The 23,969-nt window shown below is 41.4% G+C and overlaps 1 protein-coding gene across 1 annotated transcript in view; it reads left to right on the forward strand.

Moving 5' to 3' along the window:
- The first annotated feature begins 2,500 nt into the window (after window positions 1-2,500).
- Window positions 2,501-23,969, forward strand: part of RAB40B (RAB40B, member RAS oncogene family) — a 28,610-nt gene continuing 7,141 nt past the window's right edge. The window contains exons 1-3 of the mRNA XM_084838427.1: window positions 2,501-3,276; window positions 20,170-20,230; window positions 21,922-21,982. Of these exons, the coding sequence (XP_084694553.1) occupies window positions 3,135-3,276; window positions 20,170-20,230; window positions 21,922-21,982 (264 nt within the window). The 5' untranslated portion in view covers window positions 2,501-3,134. The remainder of the gene's footprint in view (window positions 3,277-20,169; window positions 20,231-21,921; window positions 21,983-23,969) is intronic.

The raw sequence follows: 23,969 nt of genomic DNA on the forward strand, positions 1-23,969 counted from the left end.
TAGCACAAAAGCCACTGGACCTGTCTGAACTTTGACAGGCTCAGTCAGCTCCATAGGGGCTACCAGGTCCCCAAATTCCATGCACTTATGTGGAAGAACAAAAAAATTATAGCTCTTTGCTTTGAAAAATTTTCTTGAAAATAGCAAATTTTACCTGTGGCTAAGCACACAAAAGCCACTTGGCCTAACTATCTGAAATTTGGCAGATTCAGTCAGTTCTATAGGGGCTGCCAGGTTCCCAAACTCCATGCACTTACATGGAAGCGCAAAAGAATTATAGCTCTTTGCTTGGACAGATTTTCTTGCAAAAAGCAAATTTTTAGTCCTTTCTAGAACAACACCCATACCCCAGGGAACTGAATGGTTCCCAAGAACCAGAGTGGCTCCCCCTACCCAGGATGGGTGAGTCTTCGCTTGGGCAATAATAAACGTTCCTTGGCTTGTTCAGGAACAGTCCTGGCATGAAACCTCATGCGGCTCCTGGCCTTTGTTAAATAGCTGACTATGGCTCAGCCTTGACTGTTTATTAAAAAGTAATGCTACTTGAACTTAAATTATATACATAATAACATATTTTGGAGAAAGTAACACAATTCTAGATTGTAGCTTTTCCCAACTTGGTGCCCACCAGATGTTTTGGACTTCAAATCCTATCATCCATTACCTGGCTGGGGCTGATGGAAGGTGTAGTCCAAAAGATCTGGAGAATACCAGGTTGAGGAAGGGTGATCTAGGGAATAGTGTAGTTTTAAGCACTGAGCACAAGTAACCTGGAATTATAAACATAATGAGAACACAGTTGTTTAATATTTATAATAAGTCATAGAAAATCTGCTGTGTTACTAATGATAAGTTAGCAACAGCTTTGTGAACTGCCCAGAGAGCTTCAGCTATTGTGTGGTATAGGAATAAACAAACAAACAAACAGACAAACAAGTTAATGTTTTCTTTCTGTATTTCTTATGTAGGATTTCCTTATGTTTCCGTTTTTGCTTGCTGTCAAAATGCAATTACACAATGTAGTTTATTTCTACATAAACAATGATTCAAAGTGTTTTTAAAAGTTATTTAGGGTGCAATCCTATCAAGATAGGTGGCTGCCTCTGAATTTGGAGGCGACCGCCTATCCAAAGTAAGGCAGGAGAAGGTTGGAGCAGATAATTCCCTCTGTGCTTCTCCTGCCCTGCTTTTTGGGCTAGACAGCTGTACGACTCCCCACCCCAGATCACCCCCAGCCACACACCTTTCCAGCTGCTCCACACTCCTCTTGCAAGCGCAGAGGACAGGGCTGTTCTGCCCTGCCCCCGAGGCAGCACGGAAGTGGGGGGAGGTTGGTTCTCCAGGAACCAACCTTGGAGTGCAGGCTCTGAGGTCGGTTCCTGGAAAACAGCATATCCTATGGCCGTCTAGCCGCTTTCTAGCGGCCATAGCATTGCTCCCTCAGGATGGAATCCTATGCATGTTTAGACAGAAATAAGTCCTACAACTCCTAGCATTCCCCAGCCATCCATTGCACCCTGATTGATTGCATGTAGCAATTTTCCTAATGTGGCCATACATTCCATTGTTACAATGATGTATAGAAAGCAATGTCAAAGAGAAAGAAAAAAATGCGTTCAAACAGCCTTTCGTGGTGCTTACAAAGTGATACATGTGTAACAATCCAGTTCAGTTCAAGGTCAATGAGCTAAAGCAGCTTTAAGAGTTACACACGACGTTGGTTAAGGCTGGTGTTGACAAAGCAAATTATGTTCAGCGACGAATAAAGTGGAGATTATATAATTCTGCTATCAAATCATGCTAGATTGTCATTCATAAGAACATAAAAACAGCTTGCTGAATCACAGCAAAGATCCCTTCACCTAGTATTCGGTCTCCAAGAGTGACAACCCAGATGTCTTTCGCCTGGCAGGGTTGTTGGGTGGATAAACCCCTTTATCCCACACAACACAGCTTCATTTACCAAAAAGAAGAAAAAAAAGCATTCTGCCTGCCATTTCAGTCTGTATGTTGCAAATCAGACGCCAACCTAATCCAGAGAGCATAATTTCATTTTATTTTTGTTTTATTGAGTTCGTTTTGTTATAATCCCGAGCCCGGTCAGTACGACAAACGCGGGGAGAGTTGGAATCGAACCTGTCCAGACGACCTGCGCCGCGCTCCCACGTAATTAATTGCCCAGCACATGCCTCATCCTCCGACGTGTAAACACAGCCGTTCCGCGCCACTGTGACGGACATGTGTCCCAGCCAATAATGTGGAAGCAATACCCCAGCAACTGAACCGTCGGGCCTCGAGGGGTGGGTTTGGGCCCGCCAATACCTTCAGAGGGGGTGGAGTCCTGGATCCCCTCTGTACCAATGGAAAAAGAGCAGCCTGCTCTTTCCCAATGGGAGGGGAAGGGGGCGTGACCTGAGAAGCCGCGCCCCAATGGGAGCAGGGGGTGGGTGTTGGTCGGAGCAGCGTGACAGGGTGTTGCGCTCCAGGAGGACCTGGCAGCAGTCGCCGCCGCAGCAGCCCCTCGCAAGGAAGTCCAGCGACGGCGCGCTGGAGCCGCGAGAGCCCGTCCGCGCCGCTCGGAGCAGAGCCTTCCCCGTTCCCCCGCCCGCCGCGTAGTGCGTGTGGCCTCCTCGCCGGTCGCGCCAGGCCCTTGCCGCCCCTCGCCCCTTTGGGGCGACTGGCCAGTCCGGGGCGTTGGACGCCCCCGCCGCCTTCGGCTCGTGCTTGCTGGCGGCTACGCAAGTCCGCTCCGAACATGCCGGCCCGGGCGCGCTAACGCGGATGGCGCCCATGAAAACTCCTCCCGCCCTGTCACGGCTGCGGGGCAGCCTTGCAATATCCCCTCACTCTTGCCTGCGACTGTTGGCACCGTGAGGCGACGACCTCCTTCTCGACCTCCTCCTCCTCCTCCTCTTCCTTCACCTGCTGCTGCTAACGCGAACCTGAGCGTGCCGAGATCGTCTGCCCCCAGGGGTTTGATCATGCCTTTGCGTATGTGCCGTTGCAGCCTCCCTTCATCATCCCGTGCCCTTGGTGCCACATCTGGTCGTTCGGTGCCCGTCATGGGCGCTGGGAGCTGATTCTCCACAGAGACTTCTGTGAGGCGAGAGAGGAAGGGGTGGCGGTGGAAGAGGATGAGCCACGTGGGCAGCCCTGTCAAAGCTTATGACTTCTTGCTGAAATTCCTGTTGGTGGGGGACAGCGACGTGGGTAAGGGGGAGATACTAGCAAGCCTGGAGGATGGAGCCACAGAGTCGCCCTATGGATACAATATGGGTAAGTAGCAACATGGAGGAGGACTTGTACAGGTGCCAAGCTCTAGAGCCTGAATTTTGGGCAGGGGTTCCCCCCACACACACACCTGTAGATTGCATGGAGAGAAAGCAGTGCTTGCCTAGGACCGGCCTTTCTTGATCACTGAGTCACCACAGCCACCTCCCACATGTTAGCAGGCATAGGGTAGGGCTGCCATGGTAGGGAACCTGCCTTCCCAGCTGCCTTGAGCTCTGCATCTTCCTTTAGAAATAAAGTGCTGGCAGGGAAGCCCTTCAACTGCTGGCTAACCTGTCTGCATTGTTTATGCTACTGATTTACATTATTACTAAGAATCAGGTTTCACCCACCTCCCTGGCTTTTGCATTAATAAGAAGTGCATTTCTGAGTGGAACAAATTCCTATCAACTCTTATGACAGTGTGTGTGGTCCAAGCCATTATAAAATTTCACTATGGGTTAGGAAATGTATATTGTCAGATGGATGTCATGGACTCAGTGGACTAGTGAAATTAAATGGTGGAATAAAGTGAGAGATTATTCTGTACACCCAGCAGAACTACAGCAGACCACAACCCGAGGAGAACAACAGCAAGCACAGGGGCGATGCCAAACCATGTTATTTAGGCCTCTTAGGCTGCAATCCTATACCCACTTACCTGGAGTGAGTCCCATTGATCTCAGTGGGACTTACTTTTGAGTAGGTATGTATAGGAGTGCACTGTTAAAGGCACTTCAGGCATCTTAGCTGAATAGGAGATAAGGAACACAGTGTGGTGTAGCCAAGATCTTAAACTTTGCTGGTTAATTGATGTAAAACTAATAATGCTAAAATGAATTGCTGCCTCCACTTTGTTTTCCTGAAATCATGGCAACAACGCTGACATCACATCAGAACGGAAAGGATGGCAAGGGGAGGAGATGCGACACTCTGCTGTGCATACATCCTCAAAGAAGAGGAAAGGAATCATTATCTGTTTTAGTTTTCAGATCCCTGCCAGCAAATCTCTGCTGTGGAATTAATAGCAAAGAACACTATTTGTTAAATATAGAGTAGAGATTGGGAAACCTACAAATCTATGCTTCTGTCAGTTTGCTTAGATTGACCATGGGAAATGCTGAATTTTGGTGAAGATTATCCAAAAGGGAAAAAAAGAACCCTTCTTGAGTTCTTGAAGATGGTTGTGTGCCTGTGCTATTTTAAAAGTGTGAACTGTATGACCATATACAGTACAAAAATACATAGTATAGATCTTCTTGTAAACATGATGATTGGGGATACTTCTGATATTACGAGAACAAATAGAGTGAAGAATTCACCACGTAAATGTTATTAGAGAAATGTTTCTTTTTAGCCTGCTGATGATCAAAATGATTAGAACAGTGGAAGACATTTGTACACCCCCATAAAAGCAGTAAAGATGAGTAAGAGTTTGAATGATTGAAATATATATATATATATATATGGAAAAGACAAGAATAAGTAGTGCAAGACTGTAATAGCACTACCAAATGTTTCTGAAGAACTGATATGGGTAGGATGAGTATTTTTGGCATTAACACTGGAACATTTATTTTTAGTTTGTTCCTTCATTTAACCTGTTAAGGAACAAGAGGCTCAAACCATGTCAGATGCATCTGAAAACCAGAACATTAGCAAATCTTTAACTTGATTCAGAACAAAATAAAAACTTCCTTCCTCAGAATATGAATCCATTTTCAAACTGTTTTAAAACTAGTTTGTTATTGACCAGCTGCACCATCAAAATCAGTGGGAGGCTTGACACTGGCTTCAGTAAGAACAGGATTTCAACCTTGCAGTTCAATTCTAAGCACATTTACTCAAGTAATGGGATTAACTTCCTCGGAAAAAGGCTTAGAACTACAGCATCATGGTATATGAGAAATACCTTGCTTCTTTACAGGAGAGAGTGGCATATGCTCTCCCTTCTTGCCATTCTTCCCAGAATGTTCTTATGCTTCTCTTTGCAGGTGCTGAGCTCACATCTGCATCCTGTAGTGCAAGAGCTTCTTGTGAGTAGATTCAGCTTGCCATTTGAAATTGAGTCCTTCCAATCCAACTGTTCTCCTGGCAGCTTTACTAGTTCCACAGGCAGCTAAAAAGGACTCCATTTCAAGTTGCAATACTGTGGACTTACGTTGGGAGTAAATCTAGTGTCCTTTATTATGTCTGCTGAGAGACACCATGGGGAGGTGAATCCCTGGAAATGACGCACTAAACAGTTACTCTGCCCAAGATTTATGAAGACTGTACTAGCAGTTCTCAGGACACATCTAGTGATGGATGCCAACTTGGACAGATTTAAAAGGGGATTAGACTAATACATGGATAATGAGGCTATCAGTGGCTACTAGTCACGATGGCTATATGTTACTTCCAGCTAGAGATATAAAATTTCTGGAAATTTTGAAGCCATGGAAAAAAACTGGTTTTTTTCTGCCCCCCCCCCCCGACATTTTGGGAAAAATTGGAAAATAAGCAATTCTTCTTCTTTTTGCACTCTTTACAGATCTAAAGTCACTTTGTTGCTTTAAGACAGCCTCCCCCAACCTGGTGCCTGCCAGATATTTTGGATTTCAGCTCCTATCAGCCTCAGGCAGGATGGCCAATGGTAAGGAATGCTGACCATTGCAGTCCAAAACATCTTAAGGGCACCAGGTTGAGGAAGGCTGCTTTAGGAATGCAAAGCAGCCTTTATGTTCCTAACTTGGTTTGCTCATAAAATTATCATTATATTTGAAAACTTTAAAAAGTGAACTCAGTAATGTAATTAACTATACTTTAAAAATTTAATATACCAAACATGATAATTTTATGAGCAAACCAAGCTATACATAACATATTTCAGGTTCCTAGCTCAAGAGGGAACTTCAGCAAGTAGTCCCTGAAACATCTGAATTGTCCTAGAAGCCAGCAAAAGCAGGAAGAACTGGAGGCAGACGAAGACAAGTCCAGAAACACAGGACTGCGTAGAATAAAACCCAAACTGTCAAGAATGTACATTTTCTTCTATAATATGATATGGCGACTCTATTCATATGTTGGGAAACTGGGCATGTCTTGGAGCATCCCAAAATGTCTATCAGAAAAGGTACATTGGATCAATAACTTTAATAAGAAATGGAAAAAATAATGCTGAGAATTTTACAGAGAGGATTAAAAAACATTTTCCCCCATGGCTTAATTATTTCCAGACATTTTACATCTTTAATCTGTCTATAAAAGTCTTATTACATAGTTTTTAGAGATCACTTTCTGGGGAGTAAAAGGCTTGGTAACACTATATTACCAAGTTAATTGTCTTATATTCTAAAAAAAAATCATAATCCAAATCTGTTCAATTTTTCCAATTTTTTGGAAAAAAACAAGAACGGTCCTTGGAAAAACCCAGAAAAAAATGGTTTTTCCTGAATTTTTCCTTTTTTTTTTCAGCCCTTCACATCTCTGCTTCCATTATTGGAAGTAGTATGCCTTTCAATACCAGTTGCTGGGGAACATGACCAGGAGGGTGCTGGCATCCCATAGGCATCTGTTTGGCTATAGAGAGAACAGAATGTTGGAACAGATAGGCCTTCTGTCTGATCTAGCAGGGTTCTTCTTATGATGTTATATACCAGGAATAAAGATGGTGCAAATACACCTTCGCTTTGTGACAATTCCAATCTCCTTTCAAAGAGAAACTTTTCATTTGCTTTGTGCTTGGGGAAAAATGCTGGATGTGCTATTAAATGCTGAAGTAATTATAATGATCTATTCAAGGCAAAGCTGGTAATTATTTTCTGTAATGCACCCACTCCCTATTGTATGCCAGAAGATTTGGGGGAATAAGGCAATGATAAGGTTAGGGTAGAGGTGCTTGGGGAAGATGGCACTAATGTACTTGCCTCCTGTAGTACAAGGATAGCAAATATGTGCATCAAACATAACTAGGATGAACATTACTACTGAGATATCTCTCTGTATGTGGAGCAGTGTATTAGGGAGTTCCAGACAACATCTTGTTCACAACAACTCAGTTGAGAGGTCAGTGTAATGGTGGTTTGGAGGTCCCCTCTTGCCTGCTATTTCCTCTTCCCATTCCTCATTTGCTATTTTAGAGTTTGCTGTGATGTCATAGGGCAAACTGTGGCTAGCCCTAATGAGGATTTCCTTCAACCATGGTCTGCAAACCCACTTATTTCTTTATTTTGTGATATTTTGGTTTAGTTTTAACCCCTGCTGGCTGGGGTTGATGGGAGTTGTAATCCAACACATCTGAAAGATGCCAGGTTGGGGATGGCTGGGCTAATATGCAGTCGGAGCATGTGCTGGGCCCTTAGTCTGCATATTAGAAACAAACAAGCAAAAAGTCAGACATCATTTAAGCCTACATCTTCACAGTGCTTATTATGCAAAAACCTCTTGCCACTTAAATACCGCATTTGCTTTCTTGTGGGTGACTTGCTTTTGAACCTGGGTAAGTTATGTGACAATCTTCCACCATTATCAGAACAGCGCATTGTCATCAAATGTTTGACTGCATTAGCAAGTTTTTCAGGTTTAACACTTAAGTCATGTCTTAAGAGTTAAGAAGGGAAATCCACTCTTCAGAGAAAGCATGTTTCTCTCTTTATGTGCAATGAGTTCACTCAGATGACAATGCAGTCTGATATGTCTACTCAAGAATAAGTCCCATTGAGTTTTGTCTATTAAATTATTTATAACATGTCTTATGAGCCATTAATGTAAATGCACATGCATACACAGTCCTTGCCATCACTTTTCTAATTTTTTTATTACATTTCTATACTGCCCATCAGCCAAAATTCTCTGGATGGTTTGAGATTCATGGAGTTCTAATGTAATTTGAGATATATTTATTTATCACATTAGTATCCATGTTAGGAGCTGAGGATGGTATATATGGGTTTTTTCCTGTTTTAGCCTCACAACCACTTTGCAAGAATAGGTTAGGCTGAGAGATAATGACTGACCCAAGGTCACTTGGTGAGCTCCATGGCTAGGCAGGATTAGAATTCAAGTCTGAAACTCTATGCATTGCATCACACTAGCTTTATTGCAAGGAGTTGTTGTGAAAAGGGCAAACCTTGTGTGCACCTAAATGGACTTTCTACGTGATGGCCCTAGTTGCCTTGCACCAAGGGGGTGAAAAGGGGATTGCAGGCTGCAATGTTTCCTTGTGCTGCAGTGTCTTATTTAATATCTAAATCTCATTTCACAATAATTACATCACCCAAGGAGCTATGTTAAATCAGGTAGTTATGGCTGCAATCCTATACACACTTATCTGAGAGTAGGTCCATTGGACTCAATAGGAATTACTTCTGAGGAGACAGCCATAGGATTGTGTTGTAAATCTGTTTAGAGGTGTATCTATGTATGTATTTATAGCATGTTTACTCTGCTCTTCAGCCAAGAAAGGTTTCCAGAGCTTGATAATAAGACAGTCCCTGCCCTCACGTTTACAACTGAAAAGACATGACACAAAAAGAGATTGGGAGGGAGGAGGAAAAAGCAAAACTTCAGGCATCAGTTCTTGGTTTCAAAGTTCTTCTAGGTGTTCTTTCTGGCAGGGAAAGGCAAAACAAGCTCCCTGCAGCTGTTCCTCCTCTGGCCAGTGTATGGAGCTAGGTTGGTCTCCCCCTTGCTGTGACATTCTTCCTGGTCGGCAGGGGTGGGTGCAGCCTCCCAGTGGCCCATGAATGAGGCCAGAGGCTGCAGTCCTAGGGAATTGTCATTTAGAGCTATGTATTCCTTCTAGCAGGGAGGGGTGAAGTGAACTCCCTGCAGCTGCTCCCTCTGTGGCTGATGTATGGGGTCAGAGGCTGGTCTTCCCCTTGCTCTGATGTTCTTCCTGGGAGGCTGGAGGTGCAGCCTCCCAATGGCTCTTGACTCTCTGGCCAAAGATTGTGAGAGTCTATTATAATGGGGGTCTATGAAGGTGCAGTATAGTGTGTTTGCCATAGGGTTTATTTTTGACTGGTTCTGTAGTTGTATCTGAGACATGTCATTCTTATACAGCCCCAAAGTGATTATGTTACTGTAGTGACATTACAACATTTTAAAAAGCGACTTGCAGGGTGATCCTATGTAAGTTTACTCAGAGTAAGCCCCACTGTGTTTAGTGGGGTTTACTCCCAGATAAATTGCATATGATTGCAGCCACAGTCTTGTTTGGTACATAGTAGTTTTTGATAATTTAATGCAGGGATAACTTTACAAGGCTCAAATGGGAGTTAATTGTTCAGCAGTCTTTATGTCTCGGATGACCTCTTTTCTTGAGTTTGAGGCAGATCCGCACTGCTGTTTCAGGAAAGCTGTATTTTTTGTAATGTGAGAATAGATATGCAAGTGTCTTTTCTTTGGTCCTATACATACATCTGGAAAACTGTGGCTGCTTCTGCTTTCAGATCATAGAATAGTAGGGTTGGAAGGGGCCTACAAGGCCATCGAGTCCAACCCCCTGCTCAATGCAGGAATCCAAATGTGTGTATTGGGCCAAACAACAGCACACCACACACATCTGCATCCATTCTTGCATTACAGAATGTATGTATGTTCATACTGAAGTTGGACTCTTCATGTATGAAATTGTGAGAAGTATATAGGCATGAGAACATGCCTAGAAAGGCCAGATTGTCATGTCCCATCATGACTCAAGGGAAGTTGATGCAGCAAAGAGGGTTACTGGTAGAGCAGGATCATTTCCAGAAAGGCAGGGGCTGTTGGGGACCCTGGACAGAATACTGTAGAAAGTGCTGCTAGGAGCATTCTCACACTCTCAAATAGCTGTTGCCCCAGCAGAGTGCAAAGGCCTTCTGAAGACTTGCTGGTTTGGTCCTGCTATCTGTGTTGTTAAAGGGCTGTTGCCTGATTCTGCAGCCATTGGTTCCTACTGTATGGGCGCAGTGAGTGTGTACTCTTATTCATACTCTCATTCTGTGTTGACTGCTATAATGTTTTGTTCATTGGTCTTGCTGTCTCTCAACTTAAACCTAGGGCTCCTTAACATTGAACTTTCATCCTGCGATTGAGATTGCTCCTTCACGGAAGTTTGCGGGCTCTTTGCATGATGCTGCCGTGATTGTTCAAGGCATCTCCTGCACTAAATGCCCTTTGTAGATCGCAGATAACAAACTATCAAATTACCCCATTGTGTTCCACTTCAGTTTCCTCCCTGAAAAGAGTAAAAGCGGTAAGAAGAGGAGCAAGATCAATGAAAGATCATGGAAGACTCAGATACGGGGGCGGAGGGGGAGAAGGAAGCACATAAAAAAGGGAGTCGTTGTGATCCTGCATTTAAAACGGAAGCAGAAAGCCCCATTTTAAATGCAGGATTTTAGGCTGGTGTAGAGATGCCCCTAGTATCTCTGTTCGCAACTCTTCTGCTATTTTTATCCTCTTTAATCATTTTACACCTCTAAATATTTCCCATTACCAGCTTCCTGTGTTGTTTTATATTAAGTTTAAATTTCTTCTCAGCCTTGTGCAGTGCAATCTTACACGTCTACTCAGAAATAAGCTTCATTATGTTCAGTGGGACTTACTCCCAGGTATAAGATGCAAACTAAGGGCATCTATACACCAGCCTAAAATCCTGTATTTTACTCTTTTACCTGCTTTTACTCTTTTCACAGAGGAAACTGGAGCAGAACACAACGGGGTTATTCTGTAGCTCATTATCTGTGATCTACAAAGGGCATTTTGTGTAGGAGACGTCTTGAATGATCGGCGTCCTGCAAAGAGCCCACAAACCTCCGCGAAGGAGCAATCTCAATTGCAGGATAAAAGCTCAGTGTGAAGGAGACCTAAGTCTCTCACGATCTTCCTCTTTTTTCACTTTGCTGCTTTCTCAGTATTCCCCTCCTCAGTCCCCTCTGTTCATGAAGTTTTTATTAAACCTTTATTTCCTTGTACTATTATTGTCTCCCTTCCTTCTCTGTTATGCCTCCATATATGTGGCACTCTGTTTCTTTAAGACGTTTGCCTATCCTCTTCTTTGTCTCACTAAGAAACTATTAAAAACTTGCCTCTGTCTTGTATTTCCCTCATAATATACTATTCGGCTTTCTTTCCTATTTCTGGAGTAATTTTGCTCTTTAACGTTTTTCTTCTTTTGCCCCTTCTCAGTTAGTGCACTTCTCCCTTTTTCTACAACTCATTTTTCACGTCCACCTTTTTTTCCCTTTTTTTTTACTGTTAGCCTCCAGGCAGCTATTTGTGTTTTTATTTCTGTATATTACCTAGCATATATGAAATGTTGTATAAGTAATAAATGGTGAAGTAAGTTTGCTTAGAATCATAGTTTTGCATAAGATAATTTTATGCTATTAGAAAGAGGAGTAGGAATTGGATTTTTAACAGTTTCAGATATACACACATTCTCCATGTGAATTTAAAAAAAAAGATAGTTGACAAGATGTAAAATTACTATGGAGCAGCCATACAGGTTTTCACTTACATAACTGGCATTACTTGGAATATATTTATGTAAAAGACCTGGTTTTTAGATTGAGCTTCCTTCAAATATTGTGCACAGATTTTATCGTCTGAATTCGGTTGCTTTATTCTCTTCCCCGGACTCATAAGCTATTAGCCATTATCCCATTTTAAGCATGATTCATAGCACCTATTCCAAAATTCTGCAACATTTGGCAGTTATGCCTCCTAGCATGAGACAATTTGCATCTGTAATAGATTGCACCACCCAACACAGCACAACAAATGAGCAGCAAGTAGGTGTTTGATTCATGCTGTAACTAGCAAAATTATTTTTCATTAAAAATAGCATGCCTATGCCTGTGTCGTTCTGCTGGAAGTGCAGCAATTGTTACTATGACAGTAAATGACCAGTTGTCAGGCTCCATATGCTTTATATGAACATGTATTTCTGGATATCATACCCATTTGCAGATTCCAGCACTCTTTCCCTAAGTCCTGTTCAGAATCTTTCAAGGAATTCATAATGGCCACAGGATATTTCCTATTATGTATACAGTTTACACGTAGCATGTTCATCATAAAGCAGCTTTTAAGATGTAGGGTAGGCAGCTCTCATTTGCACAGAACACTTCTCTGTGGTAAAGTATACCTCTGCAATCCAGTGCCTGTTTACTTGGAAGTAAGTCCCACTGTGCTCAACTGGACTTATTCCCCAGAAAGTTTTTTTAGGACTGCAGCTGAAATTGGTTGATTGTGAGAGTATGCCATGCTGCCTTGAACAATGTATTATTGTTGTTGTTGTTGTTGTTGTTATAGATTTGGGGATTATGGACAGTTCCCTTTATGCTCAAAAAGGCCCACAGGATTAAAAAAACAAAATAATGGGAAAAATCATAATGGGTCTATATCTTTTATTGATACAGCCATACTCAATACAGTGTACAGTACTGGTCACCATGTCACTGAAAAGATAAAAATATAGTACAGAGGAGACCTAATAATAAGTGGACCACAATACTTTCCATATGAAGCTAAAAACCTCATATCTTAGAAAAGAAGGGTCACTGTGGTCTGGGGGAGATGATTTAATTTACTTTTAATGATTGAAAACATTAATAGACAACAACTTTTCACATAATACCAGAATTAGAAAAGCACCCAACAGAATGAACGTGTCTGTTTTAAAATATAAAAATAAAATATTGCTTTACATTGTGCACAACCGACCAGTAAAAAGCTCTGCCATCAGAAGTAGGGATGGTCAATAGTATAACTGAATGAATAAAAGGTCTAATAAATTCATGGAAAATAGGCATATTGGCATCTATTAAATAGGCACATAGGCATAGTCAAGAGAGTCCTAAGACTGCTTACTGGAGTATGTCCCATTGACATCATTGGGACTTACTTTTAAGTCACCATACTTGGGACCTGGCTGTACCTCAGTGTCTCTGAACTTTAACTACTGGAAAATGAAAATGGACAACATGGAATGAGAACCATGTTAATACCCTGTTCTGTCATAAAGTGCCTTCAGAAAAGTGGATTTGGCTGCTGTCAATTACAGAACATTGGCTTCAGCAATAACTGGTCTCCCTCTCGAACATCTTACAGCCTAATCAACAAGCTGCTGCTTGCAACAGTAGATCATAGGATTAATTGTATATCATAAACTCATTACAGCAAGAGAGGGAAGTATTCTTCTAGGAAGAAGTCATAGTAGCTTAGTGTCTAGTAGTGTATCTAGGGCTGTGGAGCATGGGTACTTGTCTAATGTGCAGCTGAAGAGAGGGCGGAGGAAGATGGTTATCTGTGTAGTGTTATTTGATTTTATAATATATTTTATGGAGCCACTCTCATATTTTAATATAAACCACCTCAACTATTCTAGAGAGAGGCAGAACATAAATTGCAATAATCTACCACCTTTATTGCTATGAAAAAGACAAATATTTCTTTTTCATTGCATGCATAAAAACCATTCTTTACTGTGCATGTATGGATCTTGATTTTGTCAGACTCGCTTCCAAAAGCCTTTTTGGACTGTACATGCACAAGTGGGAGCCTCCAAGGACTCAGTCTCCCTTCTCCCCAAAGCAATCATTCCACACAGGGAAGAGGGCAAACTCACACCTGAACAGTTTAACCCCCTTCCTACAATCTATGGATAGTCCCAAATCTGAACTATATCTTTATTTTATTTTCAGCATTCCTACCCAATCTTTCTAACAAATATTCTATAGCTATAGCAACCCCTTTTCTTCTAAAGGACAGAGAAATGGGCATCTTTGGGATCAATTCCCCACTGCTTTTGACTGTCAAGATGTTTAACTATTCTAATATTCTTTTCCTATGGGATGGGCTTTCTATATGGACAGCCCTCATCAGGAGGATTTTTTAAAGTAAAAATCTTCTGTACATGTGGAGAGTACACAGATAGCCCAGCCACATCTGTGAATGGCCCTGTTTCACTATCCTACTGGTTAGCACAGGGCCACAAAGTTTGAAATTGGAAGAATGGCATATTGACACATTCTGAAAAGAATGTTTTTATTTTTTTTCATTCAGTCTCAGAGTGCCCAGGACATAAAAGCTACTTTGAATAGATCTGAAACTTCCCAGTACCTGTGTCATGTTCTCCAGCCTCAATCTTCCCTTCCAGTTGGAAGAAGACACAGAGGGGAACAAGACAGCTCTTGGGGACCTTCTAGGCCCGAAGAAGAGGTCAGATTTGGAAGACACGTTTCCCAAGTTCATTTGTGCAAATTCACACTTGCGGAACTGCACAAATACACATTTTCATGCTTTAGCCCTATGATTTAGCCTATGGGGAAAATGCACATTTTTGGCCAGTGTTTTTTTATTTTGCATATTTTTCTACAACTGAATTTGTGTAAAATTCCAGAAAGTTAAAAAAAAACTGGTCCACAAGTTCATGTAATCTATGTGATTTGGGAAAAGCTGGGCTGCTGCAGAATCTGGGGGTTGGATCATAGAAATCCAAACTCATTTGATTCCGTTGTGGATTTCTCCAGCAACCCTATGCACATGTCACTGAAAATTAATTGCAGTTGTGTGTTTTCCAAATTCCATTTAACAAGGTAAGTGGGTGCAGTTCATACTCTTTTTTCCCCCTAAAGTTGACATGAAGGTTGTTGTTTTTCAGTTCTTCGGAGCTCCCATTGTCCCTGGGAACAATGTCCCTGGTTATTATAGCACTTTGTCCCTCCTGTTGGCTGTCTCTCAGTCCTGCCTATGCATAAGGAACTCTGGGAGTGGATCTCTTCATGTCAGTGGGGTTGCAGACTGAGCTGGGACTCCCTGGATTCCTGATCCCCAGTAAAGTGTACCCCTCCCCCTGTGCTTAGCATTGCTGACATTCAATCAAATATTAGCTATAAGACAATTGGAAATATTGGTAAGAATAGAGGGGGAGAAGTAAGGTCAGAAATAATATAGCTGGATATCATCAGTGTAACAGTGACATTGCAAGCCAAAAGAAGAAATCAGACTGTCAAGAAGAAGCATATATAAAGATTTAAGAGAAGGAAACAAACCACCCTGGAACCCATGGCTTGCCCTAGGGCTGTGGGATGGTTTGTAAACCACCCCTGCTACCTACTCTTTCCACATTTGGATGTCATGACAAGCTGAGCCTAGTGAGGGTAATGATGGTAATTAGGCGGCGCATGACTGGCATGTGCAGGGCAGGAAAATAAGCCACAGTGGCTTATTTTCCCTCCCCTATCGTGCAAACCTGGTCACTGAGAATAGAAAAGCATCTCAAATCATCTGAAGAAGAAAGAAGTAATACAAACAGAGCAATAGTTTGAGAGGAGGTTCAGATCTAAAGGTTGGTGGTGTGGTTTGGTTTTGATTTTTTTTACAGAATTGGGGAAACTAACTTGTTTTAGGCAAGAGGGGACAACACCTGACAAAGGTTTAAGATATGGTTAAAGAGGTTAAAATGGTTAAAGAGAGGAAAGAACAGAACAATTTCTAAACAGAGAATTGGATCAAGAGGACAAGTGGGTTTATATGAAGGAAGAAAAGAAACAACTTCAGAGGCAGAAATGAGAAAATGAGGAAAAAGAAAGCAAGAGGGACTTGTGAAATGAAAGTAGTAGTAGGAATATTACAATTGGAAGGAAAGGGAGATAATGAAGAACAAATGACAGAGATCTGATCAACAAAATAAAATGTATGTGACTCATTTCTCATTACCTCCTTTTGATTGTAATCTTCCCCCTGGTCCTTCCATTTTATCTGATCTTCTCACTTTGGTAATAAATCACTTCCTTGATAGTCAGTCCTATTGAAATAATTTAGACTTCTTTCTAGGGAACTGTTTTTAAGACTGGGGTATAGGTGTAAAGATCATAGTCTGAAACTGTTTTATGAAAGGCTGAACCCACAGTATTTTAAGAGTGCATTTGAATTATTAAATAGCAGTATCTTGGAGAGAGGCTGAAATGTAACACCAGTTCGAGAAGGGCATGTGGAACAACAATGTAGTACTTTGGACAACTAGTTCAATGTAAAATCTCAAGGGCGTCACATGATGTTTTTCAATGTGTTTATAGTAATGCTATAGGTTAAACTGCCAAGGCTAGCTCCTTTGCCTTCACTCACTGTCTTACCTTATCTGCTTGCGGACAGCGCACTCTGAATGTGGTTGAACTGAGCCAACATAATAAGTGTGTGTGTGTACTTGGATATTGAAAACAGCTTATCTCCTGTTGCATTGGCAGAGGCTCTCGAATTCTTGGATTTGCACTGGACTCATGTGAATTAGAAGACCCACCCCCTTGTGCAAACATAAATATTTATGCAGGTCCAGGGAGGCTGAGGGTGTAGGCCAAGGAAGCAGATAGAGGAATGTTCTGGCACTATGCTGAATCTTCTAGCCAATTTGTTGTTGTTGCAAAGAACAACCCAAGCAAGGAGGGGTGGAGGAATATTTTAAACGATCCCTGGCGTCTTTCAGCAAGGCCTTTGCACTTTTTTGTTTTAAAACATGGCCAAGAGATGTGGCATTATTCCCCACTGTACGATTTTTATAATAAATAAAAATTATTATTTTTACCCCCTCCACTATCCATTCCTCCGTCTAAACTAGCACGAGGAGATCTGTGCTAGTCAACCCAGGCCCTATTAATGGATTATGATTGTTTCATTTCCCTGATGCAAACTTAATGGTTAAAACATTCTGCATTTTAAACTTTGATGGGCAGACATAACAATAGCGGAAATGTCTGATCAGAACTGAGTGTCATTCTCCTTGCTTTCTGGAAATGAACAAATAGTGGATGGACATCTTGGTAAGGGTAAAATAAGTTTGCCAAAACAATAGCATTTCATTTTGCGTCTTTTAATGTGAAATTCACTTACTTAAATGTTCATACAGTTGTGTTTTGGCTGAAATTGTATGCCAAATTGTTTTAGTAAATAACTGCATGTTTGCCTGCTAGCTGCAAAACAGCTTCTTGTTAGGTTGTTAACAAAACATGGGGTGGAGAGGCATACATAGGCATATTACCATTAATGTTGAAATAAAATTCAGGTTATTTTATTAGCTTCTTAAACACAATCTGAAACTGCCAGCCTGGACCAGAGGAAAGCAACACTTACTACATGGTATGGGAAAAAACCCTGCTGTGATGCTTTTTAGTTTTCAGCCCCCTAAATGCTACATATGCCAAAATGAAAACTGTGAATATGGAACTGTTCTCTGCCCTGAAGACAGCCACCATCAGCTTCCCTCCCATACAAGCCCGTCAGCTCTCAAGGCCAGCTGTAATCAGAAAACATGGTAGCTTTCTGCAGCATGTTAATTTAATGGGATTAGTTAATACAGATTAGCCCCTTGCGTAGGCACTGCAAACCCATATTAAGAGCCTTAATTAAATGCAACCTGTTTGGAGCAAGGTTAAATGTAAATGAACAAGCAATGAATAAGTGTGATATGAGATTTATCATGTAAAAATATCAGAATGTGGTATAGAATGCCAAAGACAATTTAAGCTAGCACAATGTATTATGAGAAAAAGGGCTAGTGCAGACTCGGCCTTTATACTGTATTATTTAGCTACAGGGATAAACAATATACAAGTCTGGAGGTACTTTTGTGTGGTCTCTGGGGTCTTCATGAATTCATAAGAATATCTTTTTTTTTCTGTCACTGTTGGAATTTTGAAAATGTGATAGCAAAAATACTGTTATGTGCCTGGGGTCAGTCTAAATTACTTTCCAGGGACCCTTTACAACTCAGTTCCTCTGATTACAAAGAGATTTGGGGGGACACACACCCCGCATTCTTGAGCTCATTCTACCAAGCCAAGGGGAGGGGCCTAATGAGACCTGTGGTGTAGTAGGAAGTCAGGCTGATGGACAGTGGATCTAAGATGGAGGAGAAAGCTGATTTTGGCTCTTTGCAGTAAATCCCTAGACAACCGAGGGGGAGCAGAGATCTGTCGGATTGGTAATGTTGTGGACCCTCATCGTGAGCTCAGTGTAAATAAACCCTTTATGAAAGTAATGTCACAAGTCTCCAATGTCCTCCTCCTCAGGAAACTGAGGCCTGAGTAAATGCTGGAGCCCCTAAAACTTATCACCTCTCAGAGGTGGGGTGCAGGAGCATAACAATACCATAAACAGTAACAATTTCAACAAGGAGGCAAATTAAAAGACCAAAGTGTGTGTGTGTGTGTGTGTGTGTGTGTGTGTGTGAGAGAGAGAGAGAGAGAGAGAGAGAGAGAGAGAGAGAAGGGGGTGGTGGGGTGGTGGTGGTGTCTAAATTCACATACAGATTTTTAAAGAGTTGAGTAGAATCTCATAAGACCCCTTAATCGTCCCTCTCCATCCCTTGTCCTTTCCAGACAATTAATTTACAGCATCACAAATGCATAGTAGTTCATTTATTGCACAGCATCCAAATTATTTTCCTCAAAGAACTTAAGTTTCAGGTTACCATATTTTTCTAGTACATAAACCATAATATTTTTGTTTTGGAGAAATACAGTTCTTTTGTTCCTAGTGGTGCCACTGAAATCCAGACTGTTGTCACTATGGCTTTCTTCACACGGACCTTTTATCCTGCAATTGAGATTGCTACTTCACAGAGGTTTGCGGGCTCTTCACACGACACTGTGATCATCCAAGGCATCTCCTGCACTAAATGCCCTTTTTTCCATTTTAAATAGATCGCAGATAATGAGCTATCAAATTACCCTGTTGTTCTGTGCTTCAGTTCCCTCCATGAAAAGAGGAGAAGCAGCAACAAGAGGAGAGACACTCGGCCTGCAAAGAGGGTCTTGAATGAGAATTGAAATGGACTAATCTCAAGGCAGAAAAGCCTCTCCCACTAACCAGGCGTCACAATTTGTTGCCAGGTTTTAGCTGGACTTATTGCTGAAGTAAAGCTAACAAAATGCTTTTCCAGGGATTTAAGCATTTTTTCTCCTTAAAAATAAGGATTTGGAAACTCAGGGGACATTGGCCCCTCCCATTGGAGAAGGGAACACATTGTTAAGGAATAAGTGATCTTGAAATGGCAGGTTATTTTGTGTCTGGGATGGGGTAGTGGTAGCCTTGCACTATTTTTTTTGTTCTTTTTAAAAGAACCATTTAAGCATCTGTTACCTGTGTAGTTGCAAAACTACTCCAAGGATAGGAAAGGGGAGTGTGATACTTGGCCCCAGACTGCTGTTTGCATGAGCCAGTGTACATCACCTTGGACCGTTCCTTTTTGGAAGGTGACTAATAAGCCTTAGAAATAATAAATAGTTGTGAACATGTAAGCACGCTCTGTATGCTTCTTTGAGGTTTCTCCACATTATTTTAAGCCTGCCAACAACAACCTATCAAACCCAGTCTGCCTGAAGCCTCCATGGAACAGAAAAGGGGGAACATACGTACTGCGGACCATAATAGCGTGGTTATACTACCCCTTTTCTCTAAAAATGTTAAGTCTATATACAGCCATTCACCTCTTTGTAGACTGAGCACTCTCCCTCTTGCACTCACATCCTCTAACCTTTAAAAATATATGGTGGAGGGAGAGGGAAAATGGCATCTCTGTCTCTTGTAGTAAGGAAATTCGCATCTGTTACGTGTGGCATGGCTGTCATTATGTGTGGCTCTCTGACCTTTTGAATTTGTTAGTCAGTCGGTAAGCTAGTGTTGGGACTTGCAGGACTATCAAACAAAAGCTAAAATGTCCTAAATGTATGCTTTGAACTGATCTGAATGAGCTCTGGAAAACTGGGCATCTTGAGAATTTCTTTGACACTCCTCATCTGTAGCATAGGATTGGGCTCTTTAAAAACAACAACACTAACAACAGCTTAGTAGCATTACAGGACATTAACATAAGAATTTTATCTTTCATTTACTTCTAATGTTTAAAATTCTGCCTCATCCTTTTCCATTCAGGTATTGATTACAAGACAACAACTATACTTCTGGATGGCCGCCGAATAAAGCTGCAGCTCTGGTAAGTGTTTGTATGATGGACTATGTCTGGACTATGTTCCTGTATTTTGAAAACAGTTCATGGTGGAAGCAGTGCTACTTGGGATGTAACGTCATATTAATTTTTTTTAAGTTGACTAGGAAAATTTCATACTAACAAAGGTTAAGAGTAAGGGAAGTCTTATAAAATAAATTATGGTTCATAACTGTGGTGGGATTATCTCAGAGCTATAAAATTCAGTTTCTTTAAAAAAAATTATTTGCAATTATAAAAGAAAATACAAAAAGGAGAAAAGGGGGAAAAACAAACAGGAATGGAAAAAGAAGACGACAAAAAGAAAAAAAAAAGTTCATAACACCATTAATTAAAAGGAAAGGAAAGGCGGGAAAAGATTTGATACTTTTATTTCAAATATATACATTAATATAAGTAGTCCATATATCTAAATAAGCATCCAGACGAAACTGACGACTGTAGGATATACATTCAAATGCAGCAAGAACCTCTATTTGTGAGATTATGTAAGGTTTGGACTTTTCAATAAAATTAGGCAGAATAAAAACACTGAGTTTAAACATGGCAGCTAGCCATTAAATTAGTAATGTATTCCTATTGGCTACTTTAGATAGGAATGCCATCTCAAACCTTAGCACATCACATGTTTTTAATAAAAAAAATAAACCCATGCACAGATTTTTACAGTGGCTCATGATTCAAACATTTTATATATATTTGCGCCTTTGTGTGTTTTGTTTGTTTGCTTTAAATAGAGCTTAGTACAAATATCAGATTTCTAAATGATACAAAAGGTGTAGGGGACCTAGAATAGGTTAAAAGTTTAAACGATCTTATTAAATCGGCTATGTTAGGATCATACCTTCCAGCAGTTTGGAACCTACTGCATGATCAGATGGATCCATAGGACCTGGGCATTTGGCTTGTGTTAGGTTATAATTTCCATTCCATATAGCTGAGGTAAGGTATGTTGTCATCAGGATGGAAAGTTAATGGTAATCGGTTCATACCCATTTCCTAATATACCATGTGTCACAGAAATCAGTCAAGTTCCTCCTGTGCTAAGACCCCTGTTCTCCACAACATCAGAGGAACTGTAAACGTAGGAGCGAGGCCTTTCTTTATATACAGGTTCAGTCTCTGTTATCTCCAGTTAAAACAATCTGAGAGAGGAGTAGATCTCTGGAATAGACCTCTGTCTGATGTCAGAAATTGAATAAACAGTACTGAGCTCAATAGACCAGTTGTCTCACTTGGTATAAGGTGGCCTCATATGTATGTATGTATGTATGTAGTATATATGTATATATATATATGTGTGTGTGTGTGTGTGTGTATATATATACATGAGTATATGTATATATATGTGTATATATTTATATACACACACACCACACATACACACCACCACACACCCCTTTAGTTTACGGCTTAAACTATATGATGTCAGTTAGACTGTGGTTGTTTTCTAACTTAGGTGAAGAATAGAGTACTAATAAAGAGGGCCAAACAATGAGCAGGGCAGATCTAAATAATAACTCTCTTCTATTTAATGGTGTTTTCTGTTGCCAGTTTATTGAGGTAGAGGGTATTGATGTGTATTGGTTAATCTGCATTGATGTATGTTTATAAGCACCAGACTCTTCAAAATGGAAAAGACTATGTATTTTTAATAGTCTCTGATATATCATCTTCAGGGACACATCTGGGCAAGGCAGATTCTGCACCATATTTCGTTCCTATTCCAGAGGAGCCCAGGTAAGCACATCTCTGAAATATATCATTGTGGCAGAATGAACTGATGTGGAGTTGATAGGGAAAGAGGTACAGTAAGGAAGGGAATCATATTTGTTGTTGTTGTTGTTGTTGTTCAGTCATGTCCGACTCTTCGTGACCCCATGGACCATAGCACGCCAGGCCTTCCTGTCCTGTGGTCTCTCCCGGAGTGTGCTCAAGTCCATATTCATTGCATCGGTGATGCTATCTAGCCATCTTATCCTCTGCCATCCCCTTCTCCTTTTGCCTTCAATCTTTCCCAGCATCAGGGTCTTTTCCAGGGAGTTTTCTCTTCGCATTAGGTGGCCAAAATATTTGAGCTTCAGCTTCACTATCTGTCCTTCCAATGAGCAGTCAGGGTTGATTTCCTATAGGATGGACTGATTTGACCTCCTTGCAGTCCAGGGGACTCGTAAGAGTCTTCTCCAGCACCACAATTCGAAAGCATCAATTCTTCGGCCCTCAGTCTTCCTTATAGTCCAGCTCTCGCAGCCATACGTTGCTACTGGGAAAACCATAGGTTTGATTATACGAACCTTTGTCGGCAAGGTGATGTCTCTGCTTCTTACTATGCTGTCTAGGTTTGCCATAGCTTTCCTCCCAAGGAGCAAGCGTCTTTTAATTTCATGGCTACAGTCACCATCTGCGGTGATCTTGGAGCCCAAGAAAATAAAATCTGTCACTGCTTCCATTTCTTCCCATTCTGTATGCCAGGAAGTGATGGGGCCAGATGCCATGATTTTAGTTTTGTTAATGTTGAGTTTCAAACCAGCTTTTGCACTCTCCTCTTTCACCCTCAACAAGAGGCTCTTGAGATCCTCTTCGCTTTCTGCCATTAGGGTGGTATCGTCTGCATATCTGAGGTTGTTGATAATTCTCCCGGCAATCTTAATTCCGACCTGTGATTCATCCAACCCGGCGTTTCTCATGATGTCCTCTGCATATAAATTAAATAAGCAGGGCAACAATATACAGCCTTGTCGTACTCCTTTCCCAATTTGGAACCAATCGGTTGTTCCATGTCTGGTTCTTACTGTTGCTTCTTGACCCTCGTACAGGTTTCTCAGCAGACAGGTAAGGTGGTCTGGTACTCCCATCTCTTTAAGAATTGGCCACAGTTTGTTGTGATCCACACAATCAAAGGCTTTAGTGTAGTCAATGAAGCAGAAATAGACGTTTTTCTGGAATTCCCTTGCTTTCTCCATGATCCAGCGAATGTTGGCGATTTGATCTCTAGTTCCTCTGCCTCTTCAAAACCCAGCTTGTACTTCCGGTAATTCTCAGTTCACATACTGCTGAAGCCTAGCTTGTAGGATTTTGAGCATAACCTTGCTGGCATGTGAAATGAGCGCAATTGTACAGTAGTTTGAACACTCTTTGGCATTGCCCTTCTTTGGAATTGGAATGTAAACTGACCTTTTCCCGTCTTGTGGCCATTGTTGAGTGTTCCAAATTTGTTGGCATATTGAGTGCAGCACTTTAACAGCATCATCTTTTAGGATCTTAAATAGCTGTGCTGGAATACTGTCATCTCCGCTAGCTTTGTTGTTAGTAATGCTTCCTAAGGCCCACTTGACTTCACTCTCTAGGATGTCCAGCTCAAGTTCAGTGACCGCACTGTCGTGGCTATCAGGGACATTCAGATCTTTCCTGTATAGTTCTTCTGTGTATTCTTTCCACCTCTTCTTAATCTCATCTGCTTCTGTTAGGTCCCTGCCTTCTTTGTCCTTTATCATGCCCGTCTTGGCACAAAACGTTCCCTTGATATCTCCGATTTTCTTGAAGAGTTCTCTAGTCTTTCCCATTCTATTGTTTTCCTCGATTTCTTTGCATTGTTCAATTAAGAAGGCCTTCTTGTCTCTCCTTGCTATTCTCTGGAAATCTGAATTCAATTGGGTATATCTTCCCCTTTCTCCCTTCCTTTTCACTTCCCTTCTTTCCTCAGCTACTTGTAAAGCCTCATCAGACA

The sequence above is a fragment of the Heloderma suspectum genome, chromosome 2, assembly GCF_057233095.1.
Source record: "Heloderma suspectum isolate Gila_16-S chromosome 2, 16-S_ref, whole genome shotgun sequence".
Lineage (NCBI taxonomy): Eukaryota > Metazoa > Chordata > Lepidosauria > Squamata > Helodermatidae > Heloderma > Heloderma suspectum.